This window comes from Suricata suricatta, chromosome 4 (genome assembly GCF_006229205.1).
Source record: "Suricata suricatta isolate VVHF042 chromosome 4, meerkat_22Aug2017_6uvM2_HiC, whole genome shotgun sequence".
NCBI lineage: Eukaryota > Metazoa > Chordata > Mammalia > Carnivora > Herpestidae > Suricata > Suricata suricatta.
In genome coordinates this window covers 74,572,048-74,590,745 of record NC_043703.1, presented here as the reverse complement: position 1 = coordinate 74,590,745, position 18,698 = coordinate 74,572,048, and the positions used below count along the sequence as shown (strand labels likewise).

General features: G+C 45.5%; 1 protein-coding gene across 1 annotated transcript in view; it reads left to right on the top strand.

Annotated features, from left to right (window-relative positions):
- TNFRSF19 (TNF receptor superfamily member 19) overlaps positions 1–18,698 on the top strand; it is an 87,466-nt gene that overhangs the window by 63,984 nt on the left and 4,784 nt on the right. The window contains exons 6-9 of the mRNA XM_029936955.1: positions 9,184–9,348; positions 9,791–9,916; positions 14,884–14,986; positions 15,785–16,190. Of these exons, the coding sequence (XP_029792815.1) occupies positions 9,184–9,348; positions 9,791–9,916; positions 14,884–14,986; positions 15,785–16,190 (800 nt within the window). The remainder of the gene's footprint in view (positions 1–9,183; positions 9,349–9,790; positions 9,917–14,883; positions 14,987–15,784; positions 16,191–18,698) is intronic.

Sequence of the window (18,698 nt, the reverse complement as noted above, 5' to 3'; positions counted from 1 at the left end):
CAATGAATTGAATTGTAGTTTCCTTGAAACTAGAGTGGCACGTCCTAGCGCAGAGCACCTGATGTGTTATTTGCATGCGCTAAGCTCTCTGATGAAAACACAAGGTGTTAGTGAAATCTTCTAAGTGGAACTCAGAAAGCATAATTTGTTGACAACTTGTTCTTCCCTACTAGATCTATTTGCTACTCATATAATTATATCATAAAGACCTTAAAAAATAAAGTTTAAAAATAATGTTTAAAGAGGCCATAACTTATTTTTCCCTGTAGTAAAATGCAATAAAAGCCTCTTTAATCTTGGGGGTAAGACAGGTTGAATTTTATTTTAATGTTTATTGTTGAGAAAGAGAGAAAGAGACAGAGCACAAGTGGGAGAGTCAGAGAGGGAGACACAGAATCCAAAGCAGGCTCCAGGCTCCGAGCTGTCAGCACAGAGCCCAATGTGGGGCTCAAATTCATGAACCGTGAGATCATGACCTGAGCCAAAGTCGGACGCTTAACCGACTGAGCCATCCAGGCGCCTCAAAACAATTTGAATTTGTGAAGCTAGATTTGTGTTTTAGATTAGGTCAAGTTATATTGTGTATGTTAGCCAATTAACTAGAATTTACTGGTCTGTACAAAATTTGAGCCAAGAATCTTTCACACTGTAATAGATTTTTTGCTGTAAATGGTTGGGGAAAGCATAGTATAATTTACAAAAAAAAAAAAAGAGAGAGAGAGAGTACATAAATTTGAATATTAGATAAACCAGGCTCAAATCTAGATCAACCACCCAAATACTTGTTTGATGGGAAAAACATGTGTATATATATATATATATATATATATATATATATATATATATGTCTATATAGCTTTCTTCATTGACAAATGCTCAGTGTAAAGAGTTATTATGACCTTTCAAATGTAGTTAAGTAAGGGGCTGGCCCGCTGTAGGCATTTGGCATGTGGACACCAACGGTAGTGTTGATGATAATCTGGGTAACTGTCTCTAAAAAATAATCATGGGTTCCTGTCATTAACAGTTCTCTAGATGCATGTGTCATTTTCTCCATGCTTCTGCGTAGTTTTATGGGGAGCAGCCTGTAAAAGTATAAGAGTAGTATGTTCGATTTGATGAAATGAGAGGGGTGCCTAGTTGTTCCCTTATCCAGTTCAGGTAGTAATCCGTTTCCAAAATGGACACCAAAGTGGCTTTCTCTGGAAGGTGTGGGTGGCCTCCCGAAGGGCCTCGCCTTTTCTAGCTTCTTCGGTAATTCCCTATCAATTCGTCATCACTATAGCTGTATCATTGACTTAAGAGGACCTTGACATATAGTAACTAAAATAACATCCCTTCATGAGGGGTGCATGGAGCACTGATTAAAACTGGACAAATACGGTGAGGTTTTGTCTCATCTTCTTTCTGTGGGCACATTCGGTAATCTTCAAGATGCGTGTGTTGCTGACTCCGGGCAGCCCTCACCTGTGGTCACAGTGCCCTCTCACCCGGTGCTGCACCTGCGCCATCGCCAGCTGCACAGCCAGGGTGGGAACGTACAAGGCAGGTGCATGTCAGCATAGTCTCACCATGTTAACTGGAGAGTTCCTCGTTAAATATACTCTTGGGTTCTTAGCCTTCTCCAGTTTCTTTCATAAGCGTTCACTCATCCCATCATTTATCAAACAGTTATTAGGCACCAGCTAAGCGCCAGGAACACTTGGAGGTGACACTAATTTGGAAAGGGAAATTCCTTCCCTTATGGAGCCTATATTTTAGTGAGAGGTGACATTGTCGAGGGCAAAGGCTACGTTTCTGTAGCAAGGAGCCCCAAAATCTTGTTGCCAGGGTAAGATGGCTGTTCCTGCCCCCACTTCTGCAGTAGTTCAGCGTGGTGGCCCAGGAGCTGCTGCCCGCAGTCATTCAGAGCCCGGCTGCCTGCCCCCAGAGTTTTGCCAACCTTGGGGTATCTTCTTCATCCCTAGGATCGGGACTCAGCCTGACCCGGCCATAGCCAGCTTCCAGCCCAGCTTGTCTGGGGTAAGCAGTTTGTCCGTCCGTCGGAGATGACGGATACTACGCACATCACTTCTGGTCATTATCCCCGTTCCCCAGTGGCTCTAACTTAGACATATCATCATGCCAGGCTGCAAAGGAGGCTGGACAATGTGGCCTTTTGCTGGGCCCAGCTTCAACACAAGCCCAGTGGGTGTGCTTGGGGGTGCAGAGTGTGTTCTGTTACCCCACCAGAAGGGATAATGACAGTGAATCAAACAAATGCATCAAGGGTCAGACCGCAGTAAGTGCTGGGAAGGCAAAATGAGCAGAGACGTGGGTAGGAAACACTGAAGGCGGAGACACTGCAGTTTTCAAGGGTTTGGTGGGTAAGCCTCGCTAAGCAGGTGGTGTTTGCAGAGGGGCAGCGGAAAGAGCGATCCGTACAGCCCAGGACGAGCCTTGCAGACAGGCAGTGATGGACAGGAAAAGCCTGTGGGGAGGGAGGGGTGTGGAAAGAAATGAGGGGTTTGGGGTTGTCAGAGGTCACGTTCTGGACTCAGTTTTGAGTTTGAGATGCATGCCCACCAGGCAGAGATGTTCAGTAAGTTGTTGGATAGATGAATCTAGAGTTCAGGGAAGTCGCTCAGACTGGAAACACAAATTCAGAGTAGTGAAATCCAGCATCTCACTTAATCTTATCTTGTAATGTCAAGGCCATGGTCATTTTTTTTTAATTTTTTTTATGTTCTTTATTTATTTTTGAGAGACAGAGGGAGACAGCGGTTAAGGGGAGGGTCAGAGAGAGGAGACACAGAATGTGAAGCAGACTCCAGGCTCTGAGCTAGCTGTCAGCACAGAGCCCGACGCGGGGCTCAAACCCACAAACCGTGAGATCATGACCTGAGCCGAAGCCAGACGCTTAACCAACTGAGCCACCCAGGCGCCCCAAGGCCACGGTCATTTCTGTAGGAAGAAACTGGCCAGGCCACAGATAGATCACAGGACTTTCTTAATAGCGAACGTGTCCCAAGTGTGTGTGGAACCTGACACCACAGGGGCTCATCCGCCTGGGGGGGGGACTCGCAGTGAGCCCATGGCCGCACTGATGGTGAATCTCGGTGTCTGCGTGATCAGCCACTGTTTCATCTTTCCTGTAAGGACATTGAGATTCAGAGAGGGGGAAAGTCTTGTCTGTAGCCAGGGTGAAGGGCAGCGAGAGCCAGAACTGGGAGACCCGTGCGCAAGCCAGCCCTCCCTCCCCGAACAGGGCCCTGTGTCAGGAGCACCCTCGGGGAAGAAGGATCTTCTGTTTAGCAGGTTTTCAAACAGCCTCCCAGGAAGTCGGGGTGGCTGAGCACGCAGGGAGACGAGTGGGAAGCAGAGCCATGGAAGTCCACACACAATGTCACAGAGCACGCACAGGAGCCTGATGTCCCCCACCCTGCCCAGACTCCGTTTCCTCCATACATGTCCATCCTCCCCCCCACCCCCGCTCCCCAGGGATGCCACAGCCAGATCCACACTGAGGCCGAGGGGCCCTGAAATAAATAGTCTCAGTGTGGATCTGGCCTCACGCACCCCTGGACCATCTACCGTTCAGAAAGTCCCCTGATGTCTCCGTGGCCTGGCTGGTTGGAACCCGCAGAAAGGAGCGTGTCCTCCACATAGACACGAACCACGTTTTGCTCGGTCTTTCCCTGGCGGAATGTGTTATTCCCTCAGAAGCTGCCTGCACGCACAGACCAGTGTGGCCCACCGCAGAGGGTCCCAAGGCCCGGGCCCAGTCCCTGAGCTGTCTCCACTTCGCTGTATAACCTTGGTTTTCCCACCCAGCAAACACAGGCTGTCCGTGCACTCTCCCAGCTCTGCTAGACGTGAAGGCATGAACTGACCAGGGGTGTGTTAGTGTCGGGGGCTCGGAGAGCAGCCACAGGTGTGCGGAAGCATGTCTCCGGCAAGTCTGTGGCTGCACCTGAGTTCCTAATTTGCAACTTCTAAGAGGTGTCCGTGATCAGTCTGCTCACACAGATCCCTCCCACAAAGGCATCTCTCTAGCTCTGTTCCGAAGCCGTTCAGGGGTAAAACGTGAGCGGGGCACCTCCGCAGTTCGGGTATTTTGCACCTTGATCGCACTCCCAAGAGGGTAAAAGTGGACTTGCTAGACTTTATTGGCGACCTCTGTTTTATCTTCTATTCAGATTCTCTTTCAACTTACTTAATGGTTTGTCGGATTTCTTATTCCCGGTAGATACTCAGTTCAGTACCTGACAGCCGAGCTGCAGGCCTAAGGAAATGTAGATGTAAGATTGCGCTTCTCTAACTTAATATGATTTTGGCTAAGAAAGCAGTTCTTCCTCTGTGGTCAGTCGCCAGAGGGTAGTGCCAAGATTATAGTGGAATTTAGTAACTTGATTAGGGTAAGAGATGCCTTTGTATTCCAGAAAAGTTAAAACTTTCCAAAGACCAGGGACATTCCTGTTCCCAAGGCTTTGTTCAGAACTACCGTCAGACTCCTAAAGCGGTACGGGCGGCTTTGCTCAGGCGTTCAGCACGCTTGGTCAGCTACAGACGGAATGGAGTCAAGGCGCGTGGGTGGAAAGGCTCTTTAATCTCATTTCATTTCAGCAGTCACAGGTCAGCGAGATGATACTTTATAATTTGTAGCAGATAAATCCTTTGCTGAGAATTTCTCAGCAAAATCTCAATTAACCAGGACTTAAACTAAGAGAAACCACTTTATATAACTGGTACCAACCTCCTCCCTTTCTTCCCCCCTCACTTTTTTTTTTTTTACTACTCAAATCAAAAAGAATTTTAAGAAAACAGGCTTTTACCAGAAACTTAGTGTAAGTGAGTTTCTGGCGTTTTTTTTTTTTTAAGTTTATTTATTTTGAGAAAGAGAGAGGGAGAGAGAATGCAAGTGGGGGAAGGGCAGAGATGGAAGGAGAAAGAGGATCTGAAGTGCAGAGCCTGACACGGCTCAGACTCACCAACTGGGAGATCATGACGTGAATTAAAATCAAGAGTCAGACACTTAACTGACTTTGTTCTTTTTTTTTTTTAATGTTTATTTATTTTTGAGAGAGAGAGAGAGACAGAGAGTGAGCAGGGGAGGGACAGAGAGAGAGACACACACATGTAGAATCTGAAGCAGCTCCAGGACCTGGGCTGTCAGCACAGAGCCTAACATAGGGATCGAACTCACAAACTGCGAGATCATGACCTGAGCCGAAGTCAGACACTTAACCGACTGAGCCACTCGCCCCAGCTGGAGATGTTCTTAAATCAAATGGTATGAGGCCCAGTCTCCCACAGCGTCCACATTTATGTCTCCATTGCTCTATGTGATGATTGAACGAAACCTAATGAGCCCATTTCCCATAAAATAGATTGTCGGCTGTGCCTGTTGTCATCAACTTGTACATATAAACAAACATCCAGAATAGGATTTCCAGAGCATTGCTTCCCCTGGAGACCCTCTCTGAGGGAGTGTTTGAGTTAACAAGATACCTTTTCTTACGTCGGTGTCAAACACCAAGAGGTAAAACTCCTGTATTTTTCTTGTTCATCTTCAGTCGCAGCTGCCGGGGCAGTATGTGGAGAAGGGGCTTACTGACTGCACTTAAAATTTTTTTTAATGTTTTTTTATTTTCGAGAGAGAGAGAGAGAGAGAGAGCGCACGCGTGCACACGAGTGGGGGAGGGGCAGAGAGAGAGAGGGAGACAGAATCCGAAGCAGGCGCCAGGCTCTGAGCTGTCAGCAGAGCTGGACACGGGGCTTAAACTCACAAACTGTGAGATCATGACCTGAGCTGAAGTGGGATGCCTAACCGACTGAGCCACCCAGGCGCCCCGAGTGCACTTAAAAAAAAAGCGATGTTATTATGGTGATTTGTTATCACTGAAGTTACAATATTAAAACCCTGCTGTGGAAAGATATGTATTCATAGGACTTTCATGATTAGCTTGGGGAAAATAGATCCTGAGTCACAAACCACCAAATTCAAAACAAAATCCCCAGTGAAAGCATTCAGAGTGTTTATAAGTTAGAAACAGTTGTTCTCATACCAAGGCAAATCAGGTGAGTCATCCATTTTAAAGGAGGTTCACCAAGAACTTAGAGGTTCTGGTAGTGACGCAGAAGTTCTGGAGCCAGAAGACTCTGTTCTCAGGAGGGTTTTCCTGAATATCCAATACCGTGTGAATTGATGAGCTTAACTCAATGGTTACAACAAAGTTAGGAACTTTGAGATGTTCAGTTCCACTCATAGGTTGTGTTTCAGTCTGACAACAGCCATTGTTAAAGCCCTGGTGGTGTGGAGGGAGCTGCGTCATTGGATGGAGAGTTTTAGCGAAGGGACCTGACCCCTCTCTGAATTCCAGCCGCTTTCTCACAAACATAAGCAAGGTGGCAGTTTTCCACAATGTCAGTCTTTGGTCCAAATCCCCCAGGTCCCTTCCTCTGCAGGGTAGCCTACCTTTCCCTTGTGTAGGCTCTGAATTCCTATTGGTTATCGATTTGTCAGTGTGGTGTCTGTCCCAGCTTTGCCCGTGTTCGTACATCCTCTGGTGCACTTGTCCACCGATAGTTTCAGATCTAGGTTTCATCTCTATTATGTCAGGAATGTCATTTGTTTCACTTGCTGTATGTGCTATTTGGTTATTATAGGAGGTCTGTATAGCTATACGTGGTAAATGTTTGTATGAATATTAAACGTGTGTGAACAAATATCCTTGAACGTCTATGATTGGATTATGATTTCTAATCATTCAAGCCCAAGGCATATAACTTAGGTGCCTTCCATGTGGCAATAAGAAACTTTTATCAGCGTAGCCCCAGACTCACGGAGCCTACATATACCAAGATTCAGTGTTCCCCAGTGATCACCCCTGCTATCGTGTTTTCATGATTTAATATTATGAACCCAGAAGTTTCTCTCCATTTCTACCCTCAAGTGTCATACAGTGGAAAGCAATCTGATGGGGGAAGGCAGATGTGTAGCCAGGGTGTCTCAGTCTGCTGAGCGTCCAACTTTGGCTCAGGTCATGATCTCACTGTTCATGAGCTTGAGCCCTGAGTTGGGCTGGCTGCTGTCAGGGTGGAGCCCGCTTCAGATCTTCTGTCTAGCAGCCCCACTGTTTGCCCCTCCCCTGCTCATGCTCTCTCTCTCTCTTTCACTCGATTTCTCAAAAATAAACACTAAAAAAGAAAGAAGGAAAGGTCCCAGCTGATGAGTTGGCTTGCATCTGGGTACCATGCTGCACAAATATGGACACCAAACTTTAATGTCTAGAACTGTGATGTCCATGCAATACCCAGGAGCCGTATGTGGCTAATGAACACCCAAAACGTGCTTAGTGCAAAAGGAGATGGTGATGCCAGTATGAAGGCACACTGGGCTTTGACAGTGCTATACGAAATGGAGAATGTAAACTACGTCATTAGTACTTTTTATGTTGAGTGTATGAATACGTATACATTAAGACATATTGTGTTAGGTAAAATTTATTTTATTAATCTATTTGTTTATTGTTTTTTGGTTTATTTATTTATTTTGAGAGAGAGCAAAGAGAGAGAACACAGGGAGGGCCAGAGAGAGAGGGAGAGGGAGAATCCCAAGCAGGCCCTGTGCTGACAGTGCGGTCGGTCATCGTGGGGCTCGACCTCACCGGCTATGAGGTCACGGCCTGAGCCAAAACCTAGAGTTGGACTCTTAACAGACTGAACCCCCCAGGTGCCCTTGTTTTTCTTTTTTTTAACAGGGCATCTAGACAACTTAAAATTACATGAGGGGCACATGTTACGTGGTCTGGAGTAACCCTCAGCCTCAGGCCAGCTCCAAGGGGCTGAGAGCATGTGAAAGGAACCAGTGAGGGCCCACCTCACTACAGGGGTCCGGTGCCCAGAGAGGACAAAGCAAAACTGCCCCTCTGTGTAGGTTTCAAGCTCTCTCAAACTCTTGTCAGTTTCATTAATAAGTGATGAAGTGGCTGCACGGCATGGAGATTTCTAAGCTAAATGAGTTTATTCATCCCAGTACCCTAAAAATGTTAGTGCTGATTATTATCATCATAAATGATAATAGCACTCGATAGCTAATGATTCTAGGGCAGGGAGTATAGGGCCTTTTCTACATGCTTTACCTGATAATGCAGGTCATTCTCTCAATAGCCAGGTGAGACGGTTACTGTAAATATCTCCATAGAACGGAGGTGTTCGTGAAGACTCCAAGAGATCCAGTAATTGGCTCAAGGTTCCACATCCAGAAGTTAACCCAGGCAGTGAGATTCTAGAATCTCAGCCTTTAGCCATGATGCAATACCACCCTCTAAAAGAGAATCTTGGGGTGCCTGGGTGGCTCAGTCAGTTAAGCATCAAGTCTTGATTTCAGCTCAGGTCACAGTCTTGTGGTTTGTGAGATCGGGCCCCATGTCAGGCTCTGCACTGACAGTGCCACGCCTCTCCCGCCAAGGAGTTCTCTCTCTCTCTCTCTCTCTCTCTCTCTCTCTCTCTCTCTCTGCCCCTCCCCTCCTCATGCTCTCTCTCTCTTTCTCAAAATAAATAAACATATAAAATAAAATAAAAATAAAATCTCTTTCTTGACACTATCTTACCACATTACACTGCGTCCAATCGTAGTATAATAACAGTAATTCTTTTCTCCAAAATTTAGATGTTCAGTAATTTAACAAACAGGCATTAAAAAATATTTACTGTGTCAGAAGTTGGAGGTTATTCTTAAACAATGAGCGATCTAGCTCCTTGTTTTTCCCTAAAGTTGCCCCCCAAAAGCATACTTTAGTTCAGTGTGTTTGGAAATCTAGGCCATCTAATTCCAATTAAGTAGCAAATATGACATACCTACTATGTGCCAAATTCTGCGTCAACTACTGGGAGACAGAGATGAAGAATTCCAGCTGGCAGACAGCTCTGGTCCAGCAGGCCTAGAGGCACATTCCGACAACACGATGCGTTGAAGGTTGTGTGTCCACAGCGCTGTGGGAAGGGCACAGGGTGGAGGGGTGTAGTGTTAAAGAAGTCTTCCAGGAGGTGTGAGCCATCTTCAGATACCTCCCCCTGTGTTCTGGGCTCTTACCTACACTGCATGGAGGCCATTATTAAAGGTGACCACCATGTTGGGTCTAAGTGTCAGAGTCCCCTGAGCCGTTGAGAGCCAGCTGATTCCATTCCTGTGGTTTCCAGGTACCAGTAAGGTCAACCTTGTGAAGATCCCGTCCACAGCCTCCAGCCCGCGGGACACAGCCCTGGCGGCCGTGATCTGCAGTGCCCTGGCCACTGTCCTACTGGCCCTGCTCATCCTCTGTGTCATCTACTGCAAGAGGCAGTTCATGGAGAAGAAACCCAGCTGTGAGTTTTGAGCTCTTTCTGTTTCTTAGCATCTGGGTGAAGTGTGCTTAATATCATTGTCACTCTGGCTTCCATGAGGCCTTGACTAAGACTACGGTCACGAGCTGTTAAAGGGCCAGAGCACACATGGAAACAGAGCTCACAGCCATCTGGTCCCCCAGGGGCACTGCTTTATAAGGACGTCGTGAAGACAGCCATGTCCCGATCTCTCGGGGAAAAATGAAAGTCGTTCTACATTCTGGCCATAGACGTACTCTGTTTTTAGCTTTAACAAATTACGTCCTCTTTGTGTCTCCGGGTAAGGAACAGTGTTTTTACATGGAAATGCTAGCCACCTTTTTCCTCAGAAATACAAGGGCTAGAAGAGTACGTGTCAGCATGTGGTTCATGGGGTCCTTTATGGAGGAAATGGTTTTCACTGACAGACTTCTCGCCCCCATAGGGTCTCTGAGAGCACAGGACATTCAGTACAACGGTTCTGAACTGTCATGTTTTGACAGACCTCAGCTCAACGGATCTGCTCCCAGAGCATGTTGTCCCTGTCACCGAGACCCAGCCCAGACCTGTGGTAAGTGCAGCCGGGTAAGGGCTGTTAGGGGAACCCCTGGGACACCGACACTTTGCAAAGAATTGTCCCTCTTTGTCCCACAGCTGATTAGCTCTGCCTTGTTTTCTAATTAAAGCTAATCTTGTTAAGTTATTCTCTGTCTCCTGATGGTTTTGGTTTTTGAGCCTTTTACGTATTAAAAAGAAAAGAAGCATCTCATTAAAATCCTAGAATTATTCCACAACTTTTTAAAGCAAGTTTGCCTTTATTGTTTTGGGTCAGCTGACTTAAAGTAATATCATCCTTTTGTTAATCTTTTTTTTTAATGTTTATTTTCGAGAGAGTGCAAGTGGGGGAGGGGCAGAGAGAGAGGGACAGAGGACCCTATGCAGGCTCTGAGTTGTCAGCAGCAAGCCCCACCGGGCTCAAACTCACAAACCCGTGAGATCATGACCTGAGCCAAAGTTGGACATTTAACCAACTGAGCCACCCAGGCGCCCCTAATGTCATCCTTTATAGAGTAGGAGTGGGTATCCTGTCTTGTCTGGTGGATGGAAGCTGAGCTTTGATGTGTCTATTAATGTCTAGTAGGTTTTCTTAAAGGAGAATGGGAGGGCAAAGGCAATACTAACTTTCTCTGTCTCTTATTCATGTGGATCAACACGAGGCTTCCACACTTCCACGCCCCTTCCCCCACCCCTGGAAGACCTCACCTCCTCCAAAAGTCAGACAGCAGCACCCTTCCCAGACATCTGCCCCCTCCTGCCTCATCTTACCTTCTCTTTCTCATCTCTTGCCTATGAAGCAACACCACCAACAGCCCCATTTTGTCCCTTAAAGCCACTCTTTAAGCTGAGTGTGTCCCCCTTAGACTGGCTGACACTCTTGGAGCCATCCAGACTTTCTTACCAAAAAGTTACAGGTTCGGTTTTCTGACCTAATGTTCCATAGTGGGGTATAAGAAGTTTTCAACAGACTTATTGGCTTCCGTTCCCTACTGCCTTCCATTGTAGGGATGGGGTGGGAATACAAATATAGGACGTTCCATGGTGTGTGTGGATCTATTTTTGCCTTTGCCTACAGAGATAATAGGCTTCTAGACCGCTCCTGACAATCACCAGGTGATCCTCCAAACGCCCTCAGCACACCACCACTGTACCAGCACACCACCACTGGTTAGAGGGCTCAGCAATCATTTTTTGAGAGATGGATTAAAATTTTAAATGTAATAAAATGCAGCTCTGTGCACACTCTACCTCCTTTGAACTTCACTTGGGAAAGAAAGATTAAATAGGCAGATGGCCTTGGTGTGCATCCTCTTAACAGAATGCCAACACTGGAAGGAGCCCACCCTGCCGACGCCCAGGTTTGGTACAGCTTACCGCCCGCATGGTTTCTTGCTCATGGCAGTGCCTATATTCTTCCAACTTTTTACATTGACATAATTTAAGACTTACAAAAATGCTGGAAGAATAGAGAAACAATTGTCACACCCTCTTTACCCAGATTCACCAAATAGTAACATTCTATCTCATTTCCACATCTGTTTTATCATTTTTCTAAACACAGTAGAAATATATATTTATGTACTTTTTTCATCTCCACTTAAAAATCAGTTGCAGATACACTATTCCTTTTCTCCTTTATACTACAGCGATTATTTCCTAAGAACAAGAACATTCTCTTACAGAACAGCACACTTATTACAGTCAGGAGATCAGCATTGAATCCAAGCTATGGTCTTATCTGCAGAGAATATTCAGATTTTCCTAATTGTCTCAAGGATGGCCTTTATGGTAAAAGAAAATCCCAGATAACCTTGTTGCATTTAGTTATCAACCCTCTCTATTTACCTGATTTTCATCGGGCCTGGGTCCTTAATCTTTGTGTCTCACGACATCATTCTTTTTGACAAGCACAGGCCAGTAATTCTGTGAAAGGACCCTCAGTTTGCATTTGTCTCCTGTTTCCGGATAACTGGATTCCACAGTGGTGATGCTGTGTCCTTCTCAGTGCCCTGTATCAGGAGGCACAGCACACACACCTGCCCCATTCCTGGTCAGGTTCTCCCTTCTTTAAGGTGGGATCTGCCAGGTTTCTCTGTTGTAAAATTATTGTTGTTCTCTGTGTAATTAACAGATGTGTTGTGGGAGAGTCTTGGAGACTATGTACATATCCTCTTTCTTTTTTTATGTAAGGATTACATTTTTTAAAATATAGATTATTGTCAAGTTGGTTTCCATACAACACTCAGTGCTTATCCCAACAAGTGCCCTCCTCCTGCTCATCACCCACTTTCCCCTCTCCCCCACCTCCCATCAATCCTCAGTTTGTTCTCAATATTTAAGAGTCTCTCATGGTTTGCCTCCCTCCCTCCTTCTCCTTAACTTTTTTTCTTTTCCCCTCCTCCATGGTCCTCTGTTAAGTTTCTCCTGATCCACATATGAGTGAAAACATATGGTATCTTGTCCTACTCTGCCTGACTTATTTCATATAGCATAACACCCTCGAGTTCCATCCACGGTGCTATGAATGGCCAGATTTCATTCTTTCTCATTGCCATGTAATACTCCATTGTATATATAAACCACATCTTGATCCATTCGTCAGTTGATGAACATTTAGGCTCTTTCCATGATTTGGCTATTGTTGAAAGTACTGCCATGAACATTGGGGTTCATGTGCTCCTGTGCCTCAGCACTTCTTTATCCCTTGGTTAGATCCCTAGCAGTGCTATTGCTGGGTCATAGGGGAGTTCTGTTGTTAATTTTTTGAGGAATCTCCACACTGTTTTCCAGAGCAGCTGCACCAGTTTACATTCCCACCAACAGTGTAAGAGGGTGCACTCCAAACTTTTACCAGGATTTTAGCATCCTCTCATGGTTCTTACATGCATCAGTCGTTACCAGGATGCTAGTTTTGTAATTCCTTTATTCTCACCACATTTATTAGTTGGTTTCCTATGGTAAGAAAGAACTTCTTCCCTGTGTATTTATTTATACGGATTAGCATAAACTGACGGACCCTATTCCACGGCGTAGGCTCCTTTGCTATCATGTTGGCACTCATGGTGTCCTAGGTTAGGCCAATGGAAGTCCCTTCAGGGTGGCTCGTGTGTCATTTTGACATGTTCTAATGATTCTCTTAGCACTTTCTTAATTTCTGGCACACAGTAAGTTCCAGGCTTGTCTTGTACTTTCACTGCTCGAGCCCTAGAAACAGCCGTGTCTTAAAGGAATGGCAGTACCTTTACTTTGAAAGTTTTGGAATGTCTTATGGTGAGCATAACACAGCCTTCTGAGTTGACTGGCAGTGGCTCCAGGCACACAGTGGCGTATACACACACAGCACAAGGTGGGGCCTCTGTCAAGAGACATTTAGGCAAAGGTATACAGGTACCGTCCTGGTTTAGGCTGGTTTACAATTGCATGACAATACTTACCATTCATTTTAAAAAAGGAAACATTAATTTCACAGCATTTTTTCCTTTTTATAAAAGAGATCAGTTCTCATGAAAACTTTGGCTACACACAAAAATGGCTAGATGTATATGTAAATAAATACTTTCTTCACATCTTTTTTTTGCCACCGATATGCATGTCTTTATTTTTGTATGCCTTAGTATATTTATGGTTCTATAAAAATTAGAATTATATTTGCATGTAAATATATAGAGAGAAATCTAGAAGGCTGTTCACCAAATGTTGACAGTGTTCATTTCCAGTTTATAGGATTGGGTAATATCTATTTGTAAATTTCTTATCTAATCCCACGCTTCCTAAAATATTTTTTCTTTGGGGCACCTGGGTGACTCAGTCGATTGAGCGTCCAATTTGATTTGGGCTCAGGTCATGACCTCGTGGTCGTGGGATCTAGCCCCATGTCAGGCTGTGCACTGAGCATGGAGCCTGCTTAAGATTCTCTCTCTCTCCGGGCTCCTGGGTGGCTCCAACTTGGGCTCGGGTCATGATCCCATGGTTCATGGGTCCGAGCCTTACTGTGCTGACAGCTCGGAGCCTCGATCCTGCTTTAGATTCTGTGTCTCCCCCTCTCTCTGCCCCTCCCCCGTTTGTGCTGTGTCTCTCTGTCTCTTAAAAATAAATAAGCATTAAAAACAAAAAGATTCTCTTCCCTGCCTGCAACCATCTCCCCTACTCACACTCTCTCTCTAAAATGAAGAAAAAAGAATTTTTCTTCAGGAAACTCATATTACCTTTGTAACCAAAAATATCTGCTGCCTCTGAACAAAATGGTTTGTGAAGCTGTGTGCACACATCTAGTTATTCCTTATGTTACATTCCTAGCAGTAAAAAATAATTGTGTGTGTGGGTGTGTGCAGTGTGTGTAGGGTGTGGATGAGTGTGTGGTGTGTGCTTTGTGTGTGTGGGGGGGGGGGGTGTGGGTGAGTTAGAGGGTTTGAACATACCTCCTCCTATCCTGTACTACTAGGCCACTCAACAGAAACGTGCTCTTCTTCCTACCGTCACAGGACCTCATTCCACCTCCTTCCCTCTCAGCAGTTGCATTATTACCTTTCATTATGATTTTTATTGTGGTAAAATATATGTAACATAAAATGCATCATTTTAACATGGTTTAAGTGTTCATTCAGTTCAGTGGCATTAAGACATTCCCACTGTGGTGCCGCCACCACCACCACCACCAGAACCCAGTTTCCCAAACTGAAACTCTGTCCCCATTAACTACAATGCTCCCCACCCCCACCCCAGGGACCCCCAGGTCTGCTTTCCAGTCTCTAGAGATTTGACTACTCTACTGTAGGTACTTCATGGAAGTGCTTCATCATTTTTGTAAGAGAGCAAAAGAGAGAGAGAATTAAACCTCATATTTCCTTTCCCCAAAAAAGTCACCCAAGGGATGGGGGCAGAAGGGAATGGCTAAATTTTCTACAGCAACATTGAACAGGTACTAAAGAGAAAGTTCCCAGAAGAAAGCCTTGTGCTTCACACCTCTGCTGGCTCTCCTAGGGCCGGTGCACCTGATCCCGTCCCTGTGCTGTGACGAGGCCTGCAGCAGTGACCGGGTGACTCTCGGTTGTAGAGGGCATTCCAAGACCACTCTTCAGGAGAGGTAATTCGGTATTTAAAAAAAAAATTTTAATGTTTATTTATTTTTGAGAGAGAGAGGGACAGAATGTGAACAAAGGAGGGGCAGAGAAAGAGGGAGTCACAGAATCGGAAGCAGGGTCCAGGCTCTGAGCTGCAGCACAGAGCCCCGATGCAGGGCTCAAACCCACGAACTGCGAGATCATGACTTGAGCCAAAGTCGATGCTTAATTGACTGAGCCACCCAGGCGCCCCTCGGTATTTTTAATCCATGTGATTTTATCCTTGTGCAAATATGCATATGCATTCTGCTAACTTGCCAGTTTTCATGTGGAACTATGAGAGATCATTTAAAAAACATTATTATTGACCTTCTGGACATCAAAGAGGGACAGATCTTTGGCAAGAGATGAGTAAGTCTCTCAAGGTTACTGATACCCAGTGCGGCATTCTTTATACTTTATGCTCCATTAATTTTGTTTCCCATATCCGTGATCTGTGACACACTGTCATCCAGAAGTAATTTTTAACATGTCATGTACTCATAGGATTTTAGAATAGCCATCAAGAAACTCAGTTAAGACCAGGAAACTGTATTTTAGACATCAGGATAAGTATAACTATATTGACTAGAAGGAGGTGTAAAACTTCAGTTGTAAAGTAAGTACCCTGAAGCAAGTTTATAACAAAGAAAGCCCTGGAATTCTGACGTAATCAGTTGCTGCTCCATCTAGGAAATTTAAAAGCAGAGATGGAGTATCGCTTTGTGGTGGTGGTTTTCCGCCCTGTAGACGAGTTACAGATCTTTTGAATGTGTGCTCAGACACGCAGGTGCAGTGGGGGAGACCGTGCCCACGTTCTTCGGGTCCCTTTCGAGGGCCATCTGCGGCGAGTTTTCAGATGCCTGGCCACTGATGCAAAACCCCATCTGTGGTGACGACGTCTCCTTTTGTGACTCTTATCCTGAACTCACCGGTGAAGACATTCATCCCCTCGATCCAGAAGACCAAAGCTCATGCTCCTTGGATTCAAATGGTGGTCAGGATTTGGTTGGTGGAGCTGTTCCAATTCAAGCTCGTTCTGAAAACTTGACAGGAGCTACTGATTTCTTGAGACCTAACCCCTCCCTGACGGAAGTGGCGCTCACTCAGGACACACTGACTGCCACACGCCAGCTGCCTCAGGAGGGCGACAACATCATCGGCCTGAGCCCCCAGACGTCCCTCCAGGTAAGGCAGTGGCTGGTCTCAGTGAGGCGGTAGCACTGACTCGTGCCAGACCCGAGGGATGGCATTCCTCTCGCCGAAGCATGTGTGGGGGGACCGGATGAGAAGATTTCTCCATCTTTCATAACTTCTTGTTCTTGTCTCTTTGGAGAATACATTTTAAATTGAATTTCAAGAGTCTTTTTTGAACCAACAGCTACTCTCTAAGGTCATAATGAGTGGCTGCATTCTCTTACTCTTCGCAAGTTCAACTACTTAGCATAGCACCCTCTAGCTCCATTCCTGGTTGAGAGAGATGAGTGAGTCTTGGGAACATCTTATAAACAGTTCCTCACCTTTATTTCCCCTGTGATGCTTTACGGCCAATGTTTAAATGCACCTCGTTCACTGTCAAGTTAATGGGAATTCAGATCTCTCAAAGCTTCCCCTTTCCTTCTCCCTCTTTGTTGTTTTCGAGATGGCTCCACTTTGACTGATCGGGTTGGTTGGAAATTGATTGCCGGCTGTGATCTGGGTCCAAATACTGCCTAAGAACCTTCTAGAACAAAAGGTTGGCAGGCAGATGGTGACTGCAGGGAGACGGGGCTTTCGGGCACCCTGCAAGGCTGGAGATAGAGGAGCATCAGGGACCCCTGGGCACCACCTCTGCCTTCCCCTTCGGCAAGGATGTCGCCTTTCCAGAGTGTGACCTGATGTCCACAGCATTTCCCTAACGGAAGCACATATACTGTTGGATACAGTCTTTTGGGAAAACGATGCCAGCCTTCGATATAAAAGGGCAGAATGACAGCCCCATTGAGGCCCCCAGGCCCCGCGTGGCCCTGCTGCGCACACAGCCTTGCTGTCCCTGCCTGTGGGCAAACGCTCTGGCACATTCCTGTGATCTCAAGAGGTGCCTGTGTTTTCCACGAGGTGACATGTCCCTGGCCAGTTATGTTAGACACAGTCCAAAGTCGAAGATGAATAGAGATGTATTCCTTTTAAGAGCAGCATGTAGGCTATACTTTGATCTAAACCTGCAATGTTTTTTTTCCTGAGCTATCGAAAAATTCTATAGAGAGTTGGCAGGGAATTCTATGCAGAAAACACTTGTTGGCTTTGGAGAAAAATAATGTGGCTTTTCTCCAAATAAAGGACATACGGAAGAGAGGAGAGAAGAAAGGCAAACAAATTAGGCATTTAAAATGTAAAATACCTGCCTTTGGAGCTGAGAAAGTGTTTACCAACCTCGTTCTTTGGAGCCGTCCCATCATTTTTATGACTTCCGCGGGAATCATAAGAAAAAGCTTAAGGGGTGGACCTTGGCTCATAAGCCTTAGGGGCTGTGCACACCCAGCTGCCTGGAGGAGGGAGCAGTCCTGGGAGCAAGTGAGAGAGGCAGAGAACCCCACCCCTTCAGGAACCAACCCCAACTTCCCAGCCGGATGCCCTTGCTAAGTACCGTAAGATAAAAGTCTTGGGATTCTAAACATTAAAATTACAAGATGTTGAAGTTTCTTTTATATCAAGTCAGTTGGTTTTGATCATAAACTTGGCTTGTGTTGCCTTCACAAAGGTCTGCTACCTTTTCCCACATATCTGTGGTCAAGGGCAAGACGGAGTGGCTAGAACAGTGACTGCCTAGGGTTTTCCAGAGTATTGTCAGCAAACAGGATTACTACTCAGTTTACCTGTGTAACTCATGCCCAATTTTGTGACGTAAATTCTAAGACTGAGGACTGAAGCATCTTCCTGCCCAGTCAGAGCAGAACCAAGGCATTTTCTCCCTTTTTCTGATTATATTGTTGGTGAGGTAGGGGGAGCTGGTAAGCATTATTATTACAGCTCGGTGAGTGTGAAGCAGTTTAGTGTAGACGATCGGTGTTGTAATGGCATTAACTTCTTTCCAAAGACAGTTGTCAAGGTAACTGTGATCTACTTAAAGATACTTTCAACCCAAATTATTATGAAAAGGAAGTTATAATTACATATAAGATGAGTGAGAAAATGCTACAGTCAAGGAGCATGATGTAATTTAGTGATCAAAGTTTTCTATTAGCTTTCCAAGATGTGTTATCTCGAATACAAATGAGACGTTCTGAATTCAAAAAAGGAATTGTTAAAATGGGAATCATTTCAGTTCTCTCCCTATAACTAAAAACAACAGTAATATTTTAAGCCCATTTTAGGAGATAGTCTTTTCCAGGTTCTGGAAAGCACTTTGTCTTTGGTTGTATTTACTGAATGTGGGACACTTAGTGAGTGACCCTTAATCTTCGAAAAGTAACCAGAGGGGTGGCTGGGGGGCTCAAGTCGGGCAAGTGTGCAACTTCGGCTCTGGTCATGATCTCACAGTTCGTGAGTTTGCGCCCTGCGTCAGGCTCTGTGCTGACAGCTCAGTGCCTGGAACCTGTTTCAGTTTCTGTGTCTCCTTCTCTCTCTGTTCCTCCCCCGTTTGTGCTCTTTCTGTCTCTCTCAAAAATAACATTAATAAAAAGCAAAACAAAAACAAACAAAAAGCAACCAGAGACA